Source organism: Oryzias melastigma, linkage group LG9 (assembly GCF_002922805.2).
Source record: "Oryzias melastigma strain HK-1 linkage group LG9, ASM292280v2, whole genome shotgun sequence".
Classification (NCBI taxonomy): Eukaryota; Metazoa; Chordata; class Actinopteri; order Beloniformes; family Adrianichthyidae; genus Oryzias; species Oryzias melastigma.
Genome location: NC_050520.1, coordinates 3,202,110 through 3,218,955, shown reverse-complemented (window position 1 = coordinate 3,218,955; position 16,846 = coordinate 3,202,110). Strand labels below are relative to the sequence as shown.

Here is a 16,846-nt window from a genome sequence, read left to right as displayed (position 1 = left end):
TGATTTTGGGCTATATAAATAAAATTGAATTGAAAAATTGAATTGAATTAAAATTACTATTAAGGATGAAAACATAGTCTATAAATACATTTAAATATACAATCAGTAATGTCCTGAACGAGCTGAATGTTTTGATATCAAGATTACTGAAATCTCTGAAAGTGTGATTGAGATTTTATGTGCTGAAAAACGTACGGAAAGGAGAATCACTATAGTGTGAATGTTTACTGAACAGTCACACTATAGTAACGCTCAACTTTCTTACACTCTGACTCCATATATTATAAAGTAACGACTACTCGACTATTAAATAAGTTGTCGACTATTTTAATAGTCGATTAGTCGTCGATTAGTCGACTGATGGTGGCTGCCCTGGTTAAGTCCGATCAAACCTTGACGCTCCGCTCCTTCCAGAGTCTTCAGGTTGTGTCGAGTCTTTTCCAGCTCCTCTCGGGCGCTCCTCAGCTGACTCTGGAGCTGCAGCACCACGCGTGCGTGCTCGTCCTTCTTCCAGCTGTGAAGCTCCTCTGAAACCAACGAACAGATGCTTCACATTAGGGCTGCAACGATTAGTCGACTAATCGACGACTAATTGACTATTAAAATAGTCGATTAGTCGTTACTTTATATTATATGGAGACAGAGTGTAGTAAAGTTGAAAGTGATTATGGTATTCTGATAGTTTTTTGGATTATTTTGGCATTTATTAAGGTTTTTTACACTATTTTAGAGTTTAGCTAATATTTCAGCTACATGCTAGATGTTTTGGCTAACTTAGGCTTTTTTAATTTTTTTAGGCTAATTTGGCATTTAACTAGTATTTTAGCTGGCTATCAGCTTCAGCGTTTTCAGCAATTAACTTCAGCGATTTCAGCTATCACATTCAGTTTTTTTTAGCTATCAATTTCAGCATTTTCAGCAGCCAAATTTAGCTTACAGCATTCACATTATTGGAGGTAATGCTATATATCTAGCTTTTAGTTAGTTTAAAGCTAATGATGGCTGAGATGTGTGCTTTACATCCACTTTGCTCGTGACCTGATTAGTCGACTAATCGTAAAAAAATAATCGAGATTAGTCGATTATTAAAATAATCGTTTGTGGCAGCCCTACTTCACATTCACAGCTGAAGAGAGGGTTTACTTATCAGATCCAGAAGGTTCGATTTCTAGAGTTTTATGGAGGAGCGGATCGTCTCTCTGCTGATCGTTCACAAAAAAATATAAAATTCATGAATGGATTTGAATCGATTTAAGCTTAATAGATCAATAATCAATTCATAAATATATAAATCGATTTAGCTCATAAAGATGAAGTGCGCTAGCTAACATTTAGAGGAGTTTCCCATAGGTTGGGTAATGCCAACGCTCAGTTGACGTGAACATACATTTCTGACTAAATCTTTATATGAATTTTCCAAACTCTTTTAAGAAATATTTGACAGTATGTGAACTGGATCAGATTAATATAAATATATTCAAATCATATCGTAGGTTATTAATGTATTTTTTTAAATGTGTAAACTCAAAATTGAATTAAAATGATCAAAAGAATCAAAAAAAAAAAATCGGGATCGAATCACACCAGGCGCTTGTGAATCTAATCATTTCTGTAAAATTATTATCGGTGTCCCGCCCTAAAGCTTTACTACGTTCTTAAAAGATGAAAAAGTCCTTTTTAGTGTCATCCACACACTGATGGCTCCATCCTACAACCACCAGGGTCAAAGTGTGGTTCAGCGTCTTGCTAAGACTCTTCGACACATGAGCAGCAAGGCGGGAATCAAACCTTTTGATTAGAGGCCGACCGCTCTACCTCTGATCAGCGTGATGTCCATTCAGTTACTTTCTGTAACGAAAGTTAATCTTTTAAATGTAACATTTTATTTTTGACTTTTTCCAAATTTCCTCACATCCACATGCGTCTTTGCTGCTGGTTATGATTCTTTTAGAATACGACTTTTTGAAGCATGAACTTATTATTTTATTCTCATAATGTTCTTTTTTTTTAGAATTGTACTTTTTCTTACAACTGGTCATCTTACTGTTATGTTCTGTGTGTTTGGTTTGGTTTCACCTTTTCTGATCAGCTGGTGACTCACCTGTCTACACTCACCTTGTCATTCTGCTCCCTATTTTAGGCTTCCCTCAGTGTTGGTTCGTCTTCTATGTTTGCCCCTGTGCTCTTGGGCTTTCTAGTTTACTTATTTCTGAAGCTCCTTTAGTTTTCCCTCTGAGGGGATTTTTTTGTTATTAAAGTTTCATTTTCTTGCGAACCTGAGCCTCTGTTTGGTTCCTGCATTTGGGTCTCTGACTCCTGATCTGTGACATTTTTATCTAGTAAAATTGACTTATTTCTCAAAATTGTTCAATTTTATTCTTGTAAAATTTCAACTTTATCAAAATTTTGCAACTTTAATACTATGATTTTATTCTTTTAAAATGTTTCATTTTTTTATAACTTTGTTTTCAAAATATTTTTACTTTGTTTTCATAATTTTTTGAATTTTTTCTTGTAATTCAATTCAATTCAATTCAATTTTATTTATATAGCCCAAAATCACAAAGAGATTTGCCTCATTGGGCTTCAAAATATAAACAATTGTTTAAAAACTAAACAGACTACAAAAACTGGTTATCCCTGCCCTTAGACCCTCCCTCCCGGTTTGTAAAATTGTATCTTTTTCTTATTTTGTAAAACTTGTTACTTTATTTTTAAAATTGTACAACTTTAGTCAAATTTGGAGTTTTCATAATTTGACAAATTAAAATGTGAAAAAAATCACTTTTCTCTCATAATTTTATGTTTTTCTTTTATTTATTTTATAAAAACTTTATTATTTACCGCCTTATTTTAGTATATTTTTACATTTTTTCTTACAATTTTAAAATTTTATTTGGTAAAATTTTAATTTAGCAAATTTATTTTTACACAACTTTGACTTTTTTCTCTTAACTTTGCTACTTCCAAATTTTTAATTTTGTTTTGAATAATATTACAACTTTTATTTTGGCAACATTTTGACTTTTTCTTATAATTTAATATTTATTTTTGTAAAATACTAACTAGTTATTGTAATTTTACAACTTTACTGTTATAAAATTTAAATTTTTTCTCATATGTAACTTATTTTCATCATTTTCAGGCTTTATTCCTTTCCAAAATTAATATTTTTATTATTTCATGACTTAATTTTTATTTATCTGTTTATTTTTCTTTTTTTATGGCGGCCCTAAAACTTTATCATAAAACTACAATTTAATCCTGTTAAACAGATTCTGTTTAGTTGAATTTTACATTTAAACATTTTCATTTTCTCTTTAACTCCTCATTTATATTTTCCCTCCAAACTCTGCTTTGGATTGTTGTTCAGTATCGACTCCGTTAAAGTCTGGAGCGTTGAAGGTCTTCGGTTCGGGACGATCGACTCGACTCACTGGTGCGGCTCTGCAGCTGCAGCTGCTCCAGAGTTTCCTCCTGCGTTCTCTGACTCTGCAGTCGTCTGCTTTCCCGCTCTGCGGCTGCCAGCTCGGACTTCTGCTGCAGCAGCTCCACCTGATCAGACGAAGGGCGGCAGAAACTCAGACGGAGGTTGGAGGAGGTGAGGAGGAGCAGATCGACAGCAGAGGAAATGAAACTGGTGTCTTGACCCTGAGCTGCTGGATCTGCAGCTTCTGCTGCTGCAGCTGTTTGGTGAAGAGGCTGTTTTCCTGCTGGAGCTTCTCCACGCTGTGGCTGTGCTCTGCCGTCTCCATCTGGAGCTTCAGATCATTCCTGCTTTTCTTCTCGTCTTCCAGCCTCAGAGCTTCTCGCTCGGCCTGCAGAGTCTGACCGGAAAGATGCTGTCAGAACAGAACACAAACCCGGAGATGCAGGTGGTTCTCAGGTGATCGTCTCCAGAGCAGAACTAGAGGAAAGGGCATGATGGGAAAAATAGCAACCCAGTGTCTGTCTGTGGTGGATCACCTGCTGGGTTTCCTGCAGAAGAACCTGAAGTTCCTGGTATTTCTTCTGCAGGAGCTCCTGGGATCGATTGGCCTCCCGGCTCCTCTGCTCCAGTCGGAGCTGCAGGGAGGTTTTCTCCTCCTGCTTCCTGGTGACCTCCAGCTGCTCCTTCCAGACCTGGAACTCAAGCGTCTGCAGCTGAAAAAAACCAGAGGCATCGCTGGTTGAGAACGTGCAAAGAAGTGCAGGAAGCTGACGATCAAAAGACAAACTTTGCTGCAAAAGTTCCAAAAGATGAAAGTAGGTAAAACACTTCAGGAAAGGTTCCACTCAACCAAAGAAGATTCTCCAACCTGAATCTGAGGCAGAAAACAAACATGTCGGAGGAGCTGCTCTGGAGTTCAGATGATCAACCAAACACAAAATCTGTGTTTTCCAAACTCTTTGGTCTCAGGAAACAAAGAGTTCAAAACAGTTTTAACTGAAGCACTGACTGTATCTGAGAACTGAAACGAGTGAGTGTGATGTCACCCGAAGAGAACTTCCAGCTGCGACCAAATCAATTCAGTCAACAACATGTTGGAGCCAGACGGTGTCAGAGTCATTGTTTCTATGGTAACTACATCCACCAATCAGGAGGGAGCTTGTTGGTAGGCCACACCCCTACCACTTGACTACACATTGACTGTATAAAGAACTGGACTGATCGACCCCTCCCCCCTTCTCGTGTTCCAAACAGGAAGTACCCACTGGTTACAAAAAGGCCAAAGTCCCATCGACTTCTATTGAGAAACAGACGCTTATTTCTCAGTCATTTTACTTGTCAGAATTCTCATTCTTGCTCTGATACCTTCTTCTTAACACATTTTTTATCCTTCACATATTTTTAAGATATTTTTTCTGTATCACAAGTAAGTCAAGTTATAAACTGACCAATCAGATGCCTCCGTTGAAGCATGTGGTTCTCTTTCTGTGTTGTTGAATCAGATCAGCTCTGGTCAGTTTTCAGACTCTGATCAAAATGTTTATTTTTCAGTAAAGTTTTGAGCAAATCTTAGTCCAACGGTGGTTTTAACTTTTATCTGTATGTGACGCTGTCAAACACAGACTTGTTTCAGTGAAGCATGCCGCTTTTCTCCTTCAGAATCATCGTGTGAAAAGTTCCAGCCCGTTAAAGATTTTGTGTTTAAGCGGCGACGCCTCAGGTGTTAAAGGGTTAAAAAGCACCAACCCTCTCTTGCTTCATCAGCGTTTCTGCACATTCTGCCTTTGACTTCAGGAATCATCTGAACATTCGGTGCAAACGTCTCGGATGTTCTTACGCCACGCTGACCTTCAGCCGTCCGAGCTGAGCCTGCAGACCTTCCAGAGACTGTAGAGTTCCTGTCCTTTCCGTCTGAGAGCCCAACCGCTGAAGTCGAGTCTCCGACAGTCGCTGCTCCAGAAAACAAACCTGAAACGAGGCAAATGATAATCAAACGACTCTCTGTGGAGACAGATCATTTACATTTGGAGGGAAAGCAGGAAGAGCTTCAGTTTTAGTGGATGTTCATTCAGAAAGGACTTCAGCTGAGCGAGAGTTACAAAGAGTTAAACCTCAGAACATCCTAGAAAGATCATCTTTAAAAAAACAAAAAAATACACTTATCAAGAACAAAACATGACTAAGTGACTAGAACTTTATTCTTAGAATAAGAATTCTCGGTAAAACCATTTTTCTTAACCCATCGACAGATTTTTTAAAATTTATTTAAACATCATTTTTAAGATTTTAGGGATTTTTGCCTTATTATTATTATAAGTCCTGGTTATAGTTTTTGACATTATAAATTTCCTCCAGTCACTTTGTTTCACTTCTCTGGAGCTGCAGAAACATTTGATACCAAACATGTTTTTATTCACCTTCTCTCTGAAGAAGGACAGCGCCGCCTCCAGGTCCCTCACCTGCCGTCTGTGCAGAGATGTCTGCCGCTCGGCCAGTTTCCTGCTCAATAAATCACATTTTTCACAGCACACGCTGTTGAAGAAGACCAATAAATCAGTAAAATCAGAGCTCCACTCACTTCAGCTGCTCCATCCTGATGGACAGACGAAGGCTGCTGTCCTTTGAGGAGCTCAGTCTGTGGGTCAGCAGCGCCACCTCCTGGCCAAGACTGGAAATCAGCTCTGGAATCCTGGAAGTGTGGATTTTTACACAAAGTTTCCTCATAAAGCTGGAAATAAAGTTCATCTTTTTTTGAATGAGTCACTGTGGATTCTTAGATTTGCTTTAAGTTTCAGGCAGCATGAAAGACGACTAGAGGAGACGCTAACAAGGAAACAAAAACCTCGTGAGGTGAGACGAGTGAGACGTCACCAACAGAAGAAAGTCTGCAGAAAACAACCAAAGGAATCAGTGAACTAAAACTTAGAATTGGTTTAAAGTTAATGTTCTAAATGGACAGTTGTGTGTGATTTCATGTTGGGATTATTTGCAGATAAAAAGCAGTTGGCAAATACAGTAACTTTAAAAAAAAAAAAAAAGAAAAGAAAATCGCAATCATTTTTTTTTTCAGGTTGCGATTAATTAGTTAGATTTTTTAATCAAATTCCTCCCATAAATGAAACTAAGTAAATACTTAACATCCTTTAATTTATGTAGTCCAATCAAAATTCCACTAAAACTACAATTCCCACCTGGAAGAACCCCAAATATCCTGTGGAGATTCCCAAAGTGGTTTCTCCAGTCAGGAGATTTTCAGCTGTAATTTCATTCCCAACTCCTCATATTTACCCGTGTGGTTCGGGACCCCTCCATGTCACTTTTGACGTTTTGGGTTTCCCCAACTTGCTGGCTGTTCCCGTTAAATCAAGGGTCCCCAAACCTCTGGATCCGGAACCAGTACCAGGTTAGGGTACCGGTACCCTCTCCCGGCCCAGTCTGCATTCCGAGGGTTGGGGACCCATGATTACTGCCTGTAGCCCGGAACCAAGCGACCCTCAGACCAGTACTGGTCCACAGCCCGGAGGCTGGGGACCCCTGATGTAAAGGGAACAGCCAGCACGTCCAAAAGTAGGAGGGGCCCAAACCATACTTCCACACGCCGAATTGGGAGTGAGAATGCGTTGATTTATGTTGTTGGTCGTCAGGAGGATATTTTCCAATAGTTTATTTATGAAAAAGTCCAAGTTTAAAGTCCCCCTCTGATGTTTTTAGAGTTTTTAACATGTATTTGTGCCATTTTTCTTCTGAAAGAGAACAAATGTAATAAGAAATCATTTTACATTTCTGAGTATTTCTCCTTTTAAATCAATCAAAGTGTCTTGGACAGACTCTGTTTGAATGAATGATCTTCTTTCCTCAACAGCTCTGCTGCACATGCACTAAACCCTCATCTGTTCCTAGTGTCTAGTTCAGGTTCTGGAGAAGAGAAGATGGTATCTTCACATTGACTGCAGTCAAATGAGCCGCCGTTCACATTTCTGTGGTCAAATCAGCATCACTGGATTTTTGGTGTGAGTTTCATCCAATACTTACGGTAGCAGGACTGAGAACGCTGGAAAATCTCCACCAGACTCCACGGAGCTTCTTGATGTGACCACGGAAATGTGAACGGCGGCTCATTTGACCGCAGTTGGAAAGGATTGTAAATCAATGAAAGAGCATTTTGATGTTAGCTTTGATTATTTTATCAAGAACTCTGAGAAACCAATGATTGAATGTATTGATCACAGTCAATAAACATTGGAGAATTAGCTAAAAGAGTCTTTGGTGAACTGGAAGGAGAAAGAATCAGGATTTTGGAGGAAGTTCTGTCCATGAAGATCTTCACTTCCTCGGATCAGAACCATCCGGCTGGACATTACCCAGATTCATGGATGTTTTTATGTAGCAGTGAGACACAGAGCTATCATAATCAAACAGGGGGGGGGGTCAGGGGCGGAGCACCAAAAGCCCCGCCCCCTCAGAGGAGAGGCTTCAGATCAACATGAAAAATGACTTTTTAAGACATTTGGTTTGTGAGATTTTGGTTGCAAATTTCATAAACATAATTAAAACACTACTGGGAACGCTTTTTAAAATTTAAAAAATGTTCAAAGGGGGACTTTAAAGCTGGATGAGCTTTTGTGTGTTATAATTTTGCTGCTTTTGTGTTTTAGTATTTGTGCATTTTTTACAAGAAATTAGTGCTGAAGATCAGATCTTTTTGTGTAAAGATGTGGTTTGTTGCTTTGACATTTGACTAATGACAGAACTGAGCAGAATGATCCTGTACCGTTCTCGTTTGTGGAGTCCTCTCTGAACTTCACTCTCAGGTTTTTTCTGTGAAACAAGAACATAGAAGACTGAACTCCTTTGATCTGGTTCTACTGAAGCTGAGGAACAAACACTCACTGGGAGTCCGTCCTCCAGTCTGTCTGTGCCATCCTCCCTCAGGTTCTGTTGGGTTCTGTTGGGTTCCTCCCACAGACTTTCACACACCTCCTTCATCGTTCGCTCCAGCGCCTCTACCTTCCTGTGAAGAGGCGTGGCCTCCTCTTCGCTCTGCTGGAGCTCCCTGTCAGCAGATCTTTTGATGCTCTGAACTTCTTCCAGCATCTGCAGCATCGTTTCCATCTGATCAACATGTTTCCTCGAATCCTTCAGTCTAAAAAGGACAAAAGCTTTCATCTGAAGTAACTCCACAAACCTGATTGAGGAAAGAAAACCGATTCGTGCTCACCTCAGGTCAGACAGGAAGTCATTTTCTATCTGAGCTTCATGAAGTTTTTCCTGCAACTTCATCATTTCTCTCTGAGGACTTTTTCTCTCTTTTTCCACTTCAGGTGAAAAAGCAAACTGTAGGAAAAGACAGAATTCAACAAACCATCAATGCAACTATGACAGCCCAAAGCAACCACACCACAACTACAGATTCATTGACCTTTGACCTCAAACAGAGACCTTGAATATTCCAAGAAAATCACCTTTATTATCGTCTACAGATTGAAACTCCTCTTAGGGATTTTGATCTATCGCCTCCCAACTCCTCAAGCATCAGTAGGAAGCTACTTGGGAAAAGATTTTGCTTTTTAGTAGATTTTAAACTATGTTTGCGTGGCGAGCTCATAAAAATGGCGTTCCTCTGTCGCTCGCACATTTTCTACCGGAAAATGTAATACATGAATATTTGGCACAAGCTCAATGAAACGATATGACATACGGCATGACCATATTAGGAATGTGGCCGTGGTTTACAAAAACAAAACCTGAGTTGCTAAGAAAACTCAAAAATGTACATTTAATGATTCTTCTAAAAATGACATAAATCTGTTAGTCAGCCCCAGACAACTAAAAATAAAATGGTTGCTATGGAGATAAAACCAACATAAAAGCGGCTATCCCTAAAAAGTATTTAGTTTCCTATGGAGTGATAATTGTGCTGCCACATTGCAAGCAAAACTCACAGTTCTGAGATCAAAAATGTGTCTAAATTACAAACAAAACGAAAAGTGTTAAGAATAAAACTTAATAATTTACAAATGATCATATAAAATATTTGTTTTCATTTTTCTTTTGACATTTTTTTTCTTTAAATTTTTTTTTTTATTTCCAAAACTTTTTTGTGCTTTCAAAAAATATTTTTGCTTTCAAAAACCTTTTTTGCTGTTAAAAATTATGTTTGATTTTAAAAAACCTTTTTTGCTTTAAAAATATATTTTTTATTTAAAAAAATGTTTTTTTTGCTTTCACAATTTTTTTTTGTTTTCAAAATGGAGCTAAAAGCTAAAAACAACTTGTATTTGCAGCACAAATCTCTTTAGATATGGCGGCACAACAACCACTCCATAGTTTTCATAATTTCGTCACATGACCATGATGGCAAAGACAGGGGGGCGGGGCATGAAGCAACCACTCAGTCAGTGAGGGTGGTTCAGCAACTGCAGGATATACAACACCATTTTAATTCTATGGCATTCTTTCTTTTTTATAACAAAAAAAAGTATGAACCTTGTTTAAAGCAGATAATTGTTGAAGATTCTCGTCCACTTCATCCATTCCGAAGGAGCATCCCTCCTTGAGGACACCCTCCTGGTGTGAAGGATGAGTCAGAGGCTGCTGGTGGGCTGAAGGAACGCCTGAACCTTCAGATGAGTCATCTGCTAGGAGAGCAAAAAGCTTTAAAAATATATTGTTTCCATGATAAAGGTTGGTGCGAAAAGCACTAACCTTTACCAAACTGTTTCTACTGCAAATGTTACTTGAGCTACTTTGATTTTTCTGGCTGTAACAGAACTCATGGACAGTATTTTGTCTTTACTATGATCAGAAGACTTGTTCGATGATAACATAACTACAACTAACCATGGCGGAGCGTCTGTGCAGACAAGCCGCTCCTGGACGTGCAGCCAAACTTCTCCAAGGCTTCCCTGGTTTCCATTTCCATCTCTTCCTGGAGCCTCTGTGTTTCCTTTATGCGTTTGTCAAGCTCCTCACTACAAAAACACAACTTTTTGCAGCTTTCAACATGCATTATGTCTGTTCTTCTACCATCTGAAAGACAGAGTCTTGTAAACTGCATTGGATTGAAGCTTGAACGCTGGTTAGTGCTGGAAATCAATTCAGTGTTTCTGAGCTAACCTGAAGGCCACCTGCACTTTGGAGCATCTGCTGACCCAGTTTTGTCAGTTTGTTTAGCCTTCCAAACATGTTCACTTTGTTATACGTCCACACTGACTGTGGAATATGCAGTATGAGCCTGGATAGGCCTTTTTTTAAAATAGAAGTTGCTGCAAAAAATAAATTTCCAAATTGTTAGATTTGGTCTACAAGGAGAAAACAAACAGAGCAGAGTTTAATATTAATATTTGCACCACTCTATATAAATAAATGTATTTTTAAAGTGCCTCCAGACTTTGCTGGATTTAAAAATGAAGAATTTATGTGGAATATTTATTTTAAATAATTTAAATGACCATAAGTCTGTGACTTATTTGAAGACAGTTGTCGGACCAAAATAATAAATCTGCATATTTGTTTTCAGTGATATTTTCATGTGAAATGTTATTCTTTTACTGCTGTGCTCTGAGCTGTTTATGTTGACAAATGACAGCGTAATTGATATGATTCATGCTATATTGTTGTATTTCTTTCTCAATTAAAAAGTATTGGATTTATATACTTTTCATAAATAACTATCTAATAATAAAACAACATGTGCTGAAAATTATTTTTTCCATTGCCTAAAGAATAAGAAGTTGTTATTACCTGAGTTCGTCCAGTGTCAGACAGTTGAGTCCCAGATCCAGAGATGCACTTCGAGTTTCTATGGGAAAGAACTCTTCAAGTTAGCAAAGCATCATGGTGAAAACTTGATGCTGTTTCCTAGCTTACCAGCTTCAGCTCGCGCTGCCTCTTTCGGATGAAGTTCAGAAAAAGAAATATCATCGGCGAATTCTAAATCATGATCTCCGGATGACATTTCTACTTTAAACATAACAAGAAACCGGAAACACGCGCGAGCAACCCGGATTTAGCGAACGAGGCTAGCTAACAGATCCATCACCATGGAAACAACATCCGCTCTTAGCTTTAGAAACCCGTGCTAACTCCTTGCTTCGTCAGAATTCCACATTTCGGATGTTTTTTCAACAAAGCAAATGTGTTCAAAAGTTTGGCTAAATAGTTACTCGTCTGTGAAAGTGACACCGCTTCAGCTCAGAGTTTGAAAAAGTACGCCAAAATCACGGAGACTCCTGTGACGCTAATGCGTCCCGCCCAAAGCAATGCATGATGGGTAGTATAGTTTAGAGCGTGGGGGTGTGTGCTTTCGATTCCTCGGGGTGTCGCCCCCCGTTAGCCCATCTGAATGTCTTGTTTTGTTTGTTTGTTTGTTTTTGTAAACACGTCGCTGTAAACATGATTAAATGATGTTTGAAGGCTTTCTGAGGCGGCTCGGGCGTTTTTCACGACGGCAGCGTCTCAGCGAGGTGAGCGCGAGAGAACCGGATATTAGCATGCTAACTAGCGGACATAAATTAAGCTTCGGTGAATTTAGCATGTTTATTAATGTGCAAAATGTTTGTATTTGTTCTGTTTTTCATATTTATTCTTGCATGTTTCCGCACACGTTAGTTTGTTACTGGTTTTATTTTATTTTTGATGGTTCTGATGTCAGCTGGTAACTCCAGGTGGGCGTGGCTTTGACTCAAACGTTCATGTGGGCTCATCTGCTCGGCCTATAGGAGTTTTTGGGTGATATTTGTTTGGTTTTGTGACCTCTCCAGGATGAGGGATCCTCCTGGTATTGACAATTTGCTCCTGAAGAAGCTGAAGGTATGTTGTGCCAAAGAGGACAGCTTTCTTCCCAGAGAGATGGGCCTGAAGCTGATGGAGTCCACCCCTACAGAGGTGACCTACTTTGTTTCACGTTTTCCCGCTTTTCTACATTTACAAAAATCGATTTGTTGCAATAGCAAACATTTTTGTGTCTTTTTTCCCTCCAAAGAACTCCAGCGGGGTGTCTGCAAAGTGCAGAGACAGCCGGGTGGAGGAACTCTGGGGTCTGACCACTTTCTTTGGCTACAGCATTCACACCTTCGTTCAAGCTGTCAATTTGCTTGACAGATTCCTCACCTTAATGAAGGTAACACATCTTCTTGTAGGATAATGCTGTGTGCCTTTATGGTTTTAATCTGAAACCCATCACTGTGTCACTTCTGATAGAGTTTAGGTGTAATTATTTAGGGAGGAATGATCACTTCAGAGGGACTCAGAACTAATTTTTTCCATACGTTTGTGAAAAACATGACAGATCTGGACTGTCAGAGACATCTATCTGACATGTTTTTAGTCAATGAACATTTTTGGCCTTTAAAATGATTTTGACCCAAGCTTTCCTGACCCTGCCTGAACCATGAAATAATTGACAGAAAATTCCAATCCTTTGAACTTGTAGTCCTTGTTGGTCCAGCTGAACAAACAAAAATATAATTTTTCATATGTGAGTTTCAATTTGTATCATATTTGATACAGCAGGTCACACAGCTCAAACAAGTTTTTTTCTAGACTAACAAAAATGTTATGTCCCCTTTGGGTAAACCTGTCTCGGGTCAAGGGGGGAAAATTCAAAAGGGGACAATAAGAAAAACACCAAGAAGAATAAAAGGAACACAGTTTATTAAATAAAGGAAATCCTGTGTCCTGAAATGAAAGAACAAAGTGAAATAATTAGTGTTCTGGTTCAAAGAAAAAGAAAAAAACAAAGGGAATTGGAATCTTGGGGAGACTGCTGATCCAGCCATGTCGACCGTCAGAGTCAGTAGATCCCCGCTAATCGCTACCTAACCAAACTACCAAAAGAAAACAAATAAACAAAACCCTCAAACTAAGAGTATTAAGGTCCAACTCCAACTAAAATAACAAAACCCAGCAGTGTAAGACTGCTGAGGATTAAAGAGACCGAAACCAACTAAAACCCAACCAGCTCCTCAGCCTGCTGCTCTGCCCCTGCCTGCTTTGGTGAGGCCTTCTCTGTCTTAAGTACCTGGCAATTTCTAATTAAGATAATCGATTGTAATATTTGTTTGTATGTTCTTATATCTTCAACGCTTTTTTAACTGTACTCTGCCTTTCTTGTGTACAGCACTTTGGGCCTCCTTGGCTGGTGATTTCCAAATTAAATGAAATTTTGCCCCACCTGCCTGGTGAGCAGAAGGGCATGTTGAAAAGGTGCAGCACAGCAGCAGCAGGACGTAACAAAAAAATATCGCGAAAACCAAACAAATACAGTACAAGAAATGTGTCATTTGAAACACAAAAAGTGCCACCATAATGGAACACTGAAAAATCTACAAATGGAATTGTCTGGGTGGATGTCTGGAAAACCTTACATTTTAGTTCTTACACGTTTCTCAGCCTTAATTTTTTTTTTTTTGCATGATGGTATTCTTGAAAATAATTTCTGTTCCTGCTCAGGCCATACTTTTTGACCTTTACTGAACGTTTTCAGCTCTCCTCTGTAGCAAATCCATGCATTGATTATTGCCATCGACAGTGTGTCACCAAATGTAAATGTAGCATCTTCTGCAGTTGAACTTGTCAGTGGAGATGGCATATCCAGAAGGTCAACACCTCCCATGAACCTCCTGTATGTGTAAGGAAGTTACCATAAACAACGAACAAACTAGTCCTCGATCATCATGATATGAGAAGTTACACATCCAGTTTTTACTCCAAATATGCCAAGTTATAATTTAAATAAAAAGAAAATCTATATTTCTTGCATGGAATACAATAAAGCCATAGTTGAATGATTTAGGGCAACATTACTTTAAATCTCTGCTGTATCAAAATTGATACACAATATTCAACAGGATTTTACTGAAACAGTTTTTAAATTTTCACACTGTATCAACCCAGTAACTGTTCCTTTTTATGTTTCAGAACAAATTATAATGTTTTTCTAACTCAAACCTTTTCACATTTAGCAAAGCTCTTCAAAAACTGCACACGCCAATGCAGCCTTTTAGTGTCACTTGAAGGCCCTCTAATGAGTGAATTACTGCCCCCTGTTGGATTATCTGTACACTGCATGTATCTGATGGTACACATCGGGTTCTGATGGTACACATCGGGTTCTGATGGTACACATCGGGTTTTTCGGGAAAAAATATCACACTGTTCATGTGGAGGGCTGACAAACTCAAATATAATACCTTTGGCATTATAGGGCTAAAGTGCAAAATGTCTGTGGTGAAGTTATTCACTTTTAGAATAGAATACAAAGCATTTCTAGTCATACATTGCATAATGACATTTAAGAGCAATAAGTCAAGGATTACAAAATGAAAACAAAGATCTGATCTGGATGAAAGTGTCAATCTGAACATATTCTGTACAGGAGACATGGCACTAAGGACATTGATTGACAAGGTCAACATCCAATCAGAATGCAGAACATAATGCAGTGTTAAAAAAAATGGCAAAATTGCACTAAACAAATCTGCGAGACGGTGATTGGATGATTTTTGTGGCTGTTTTTTGTGACAGGTGCAGCGCAAACACGTCCCCTGCATCGGGGTCTGCTGTCTCCACATGGCCGCCAAAATGATGGAGGAGGAGGCCGACGTGTCGCCGACCCACGAACTCATCCGCATCAGCCAGAGCAAGTTCACGGTGTCAGACCTGAGCCGCATGGAGAAGATCATCTCAGAGAAACTGTGCTTGGACCCCAAAGCGGTGACGGCTTTGACCTTCCTGCAACTCTACCACGCCGCCATCAGCACTCAGTCTGCCGGAAGGTAAGCGTCGTCTCCGTCCCGCTGCTGTTTGATCCACTTTGAGCTGGTCACAGGTTGTTCTTTATGAGGTCTGTGCGGCGGATCACGTAAAGTTCCCCTGTATATTTGAAGGGAGGAGATCCCAAGCTTTGGGAGACTGGAAGCCCAGCTTAAAGCCTGTTTATGCCGGCTTGTTTTCTCTAAAGCAAAAGTAAGACTTGTTCTCAGCTTCGCTGCCGTCGCCGCCCGTCTGGGAGCTAACATACCGCTCCTTCCTCACAGCCGTCCGTGTTGGCGCTGTCGCTCATCGCTCAGGACGACGGCCTTCAGTCGCTCTCGGTGATGAAGATTGTCCAACAGTTTCAGAGGCATCTGAAAGTAGGTTTTCTCATTTCCCTTTTTGGGGCTAAATTCCGGTTTTCTGTTTCTTGCAGTTTCGCTGAGGCGTTTGTCTGTTTCCTGTCGTCTTCTCAGATCAGCGACGCCGAGCTGCTCGGCTGGAAGGAGCTCGTGGCCGAGTGCATGAGCGCGTACCACTCCAGCCAATGCAGCAAACCCGACAACAGGAAGCTGGTGTGGATTGTGTCCCGGAGAACCGCACAGGGCCTTCAGAGCGGTCACTTCAGTGTTCCCGCTCTGCCCACCATTCCTGAGATCAGCTGGGACCAGAATGAAAGGTTCAGTCTCTGCTTCTTCAGTGCTGAACGATAAACAGTTTGGGTTAAACCAGGATTTTATTTTTGAGTTGAGTCGATGTGCAGACGCGATCTGAGGTCCTGCGCTGTGATTTGGGCATCAGGTTGGTGCATCAGTGGAGCACCGCAACTGACTGGATCAGTGGGTGGGAAAAAATTAGAATGTTGACTCGTGCCAGATTAATGGAAGATAATAAATTCTTGAATATGTATTAACGTCCTCAGACATCCTGCTGTGCAGTGGTGAGATCAGCATAATAAAACTGTCTAAAATAAACTTAAACTTTTTTTATATTCTGTAATTGAGATTTTATTAAACTACAGAGATAATATGGCATTTAATTAGAGTTTTTGAACAAAAGCAATCTTTTTTTTTTAATAAATAAGGTGGAGAATGAAAAAAATCAATCTGACAGCTGTAATGCAGCAGCAGTGCACCTGCTAAGAGGGGTGGAGCCAAACAGAGCTGTCTGCTATGAGAAATCCAAAGAGAAAACCGATCATTATTTTATTTTAGGATGTAGACTGACATGAATTTTCCACAACAACGAGATTTTTAGATCCATAAATGGTTACAAATAAATTTTCTACACGTACAATTTTGTGTGTAATTTCATATTATAATTTGTAGATAAAAAGTGGCTTGCAAATAGTGTAACTTAGAAAATATATATCAAAATGAATTGGGATCAATTTTTTTCAGATTTGTGATTTAGTTAATTTTTTAAATTTATTCCCGGCGCTAAAAAAAAATCCAAAATGGCCGCTCGATGCAAGGATTTTTGTCTTGAACTTCCATCCATTTTTTTTTAACTTGCTGGGGCTTCAGGGTGGGCGGAGACTGTCCCTGTTACTCTTTGGGGGCGTGGCACACCCTGGATAGGTCACAAACCTTACCCTGACTGAATGATCTGGTGAACTCAGACACAGCGATGTGCTCGCCAGCGTCTCAGTAGAACATCCCT

The 16,846-nt window shown here is 39.5% G+C and overlaps 2 protein-coding genes across 16 annotated transcripts in view; one reads left to right on the top strand and one right to left on the bottom strand.

Annotated features, from left to right (window-relative positions):
- The window catches only part of LOC112148753 (coiled-coil domain-containing protein 158), a 37,455-nt gene extending 25,932 nt beyond the window's left edge, over positions 1 to 11,523 (bottom strand). For 8 of the 14 annotated variants that reach the window (XR_004948495.1, XR_004948496.1, XM_036213774.1 and 5 more), the window contains exons 1-14: positions 11,300 to 11,523; positions 11,174 to 11,231; positions 10,271 to 10,401; positions 9,917 to 10,068; positions 8,649 to 8,764; positions 8,321 to 8,573; positions 8,202 to 8,248; positions 6,009 to 6,119; positions 5,848 to 5,929; positions 5,279 to 5,398; positions 3,967 to 4,143; positions 3,651 to 3,842; positions 3,438 to 3,555; positions 393 to 527 (exon numbers count right to left, since the gene is read on the bottom strand). Coding sequence is in view for 12 of the 14 variants with exons in the window: in XM_036213774.1 (XP_036069667.1) it covers positions 393 to 527; positions 3,438 to 3,555; positions 3,651 to 3,842; positions 3,967 to 4,143; positions 5,279 to 5,398; positions 5,848 to 5,929; positions 6,009 to 6,119; positions 8,202 to 8,248; positions 8,321 to 8,573; positions 8,649 to 8,764; positions 9,917 to 10,068; positions 10,271 to 10,401; positions 11,174 to 11,231; positions 11,300 to 11,402 (1,795 nt within the window). In the remaining 2 variants the exon portion in view is untranslated. Of the gene's footprint in view, positions 1 to 392; positions 528 to 3,437; positions 3,556 to 3,650; positions 3,843 to 3,966; positions 4,144 to 5,278; positions 5,399 to 5,847; positions 5,930 to 6,008; positions 6,120 to 8,201; positions 8,249 to 8,320; positions 8,574 to 8,648; positions 8,765 to 9,916; positions 10,069 to 10,135; positions 10,191 to 10,270; positions 10,404 to 10,546; positions 10,696 to 11,173; positions 11,232 to 11,299 lie in introns of those variants that run through there. The other 6 variants (XM_036213779.1, XM_036213775.1, XM_036213771.1 and 3 more) reach the window with 6 other exon arrangements.
- A 182-nt stretch (positions 11,524 to 11,705) lies between these two features.
- The window catches only part of LOC112148756 (cyclin-G2), a 6,329-nt gene continuing 1,188 nt past the window's right edge, over positions 11,706 to 16,846 (top strand). Inside the window, exons 1-7 of one of the 2 annotated variants that reach the window (XM_024276085.2) lie at positions 11,711 to 11,895; positions 12,193 to 12,316; positions 12,414 to 12,551; positions 14,957 to 15,207; positions 15,319 to 15,397; positions 15,469 to 15,564; positions 15,661 to 15,863. In XM_024276085.2, coding sequence (XP_024131853.1) covers positions 12,194 to 12,316; positions 12,414 to 12,551; positions 14,957 to 15,207; positions 15,319 to 15,397; positions 15,469 to 15,564; positions 15,661 to 15,863 — 890 coding nt within the window. In that variant the 5' untranslated portion in view covers positions 11,711 to 11,895; position 12,193. Of the gene's footprint in view, positions 11,896 to 12,192; positions 12,317 to 12,413; positions 12,552 to 14,956; positions 15,208 to 15,318; positions 15,398 to 15,468; positions 15,565 to 15,620; positions 15,864 to 16,846 lie in introns of both variants that reach the window. The other variant, XM_036213781.1, reaches the window with a different exon arrangement.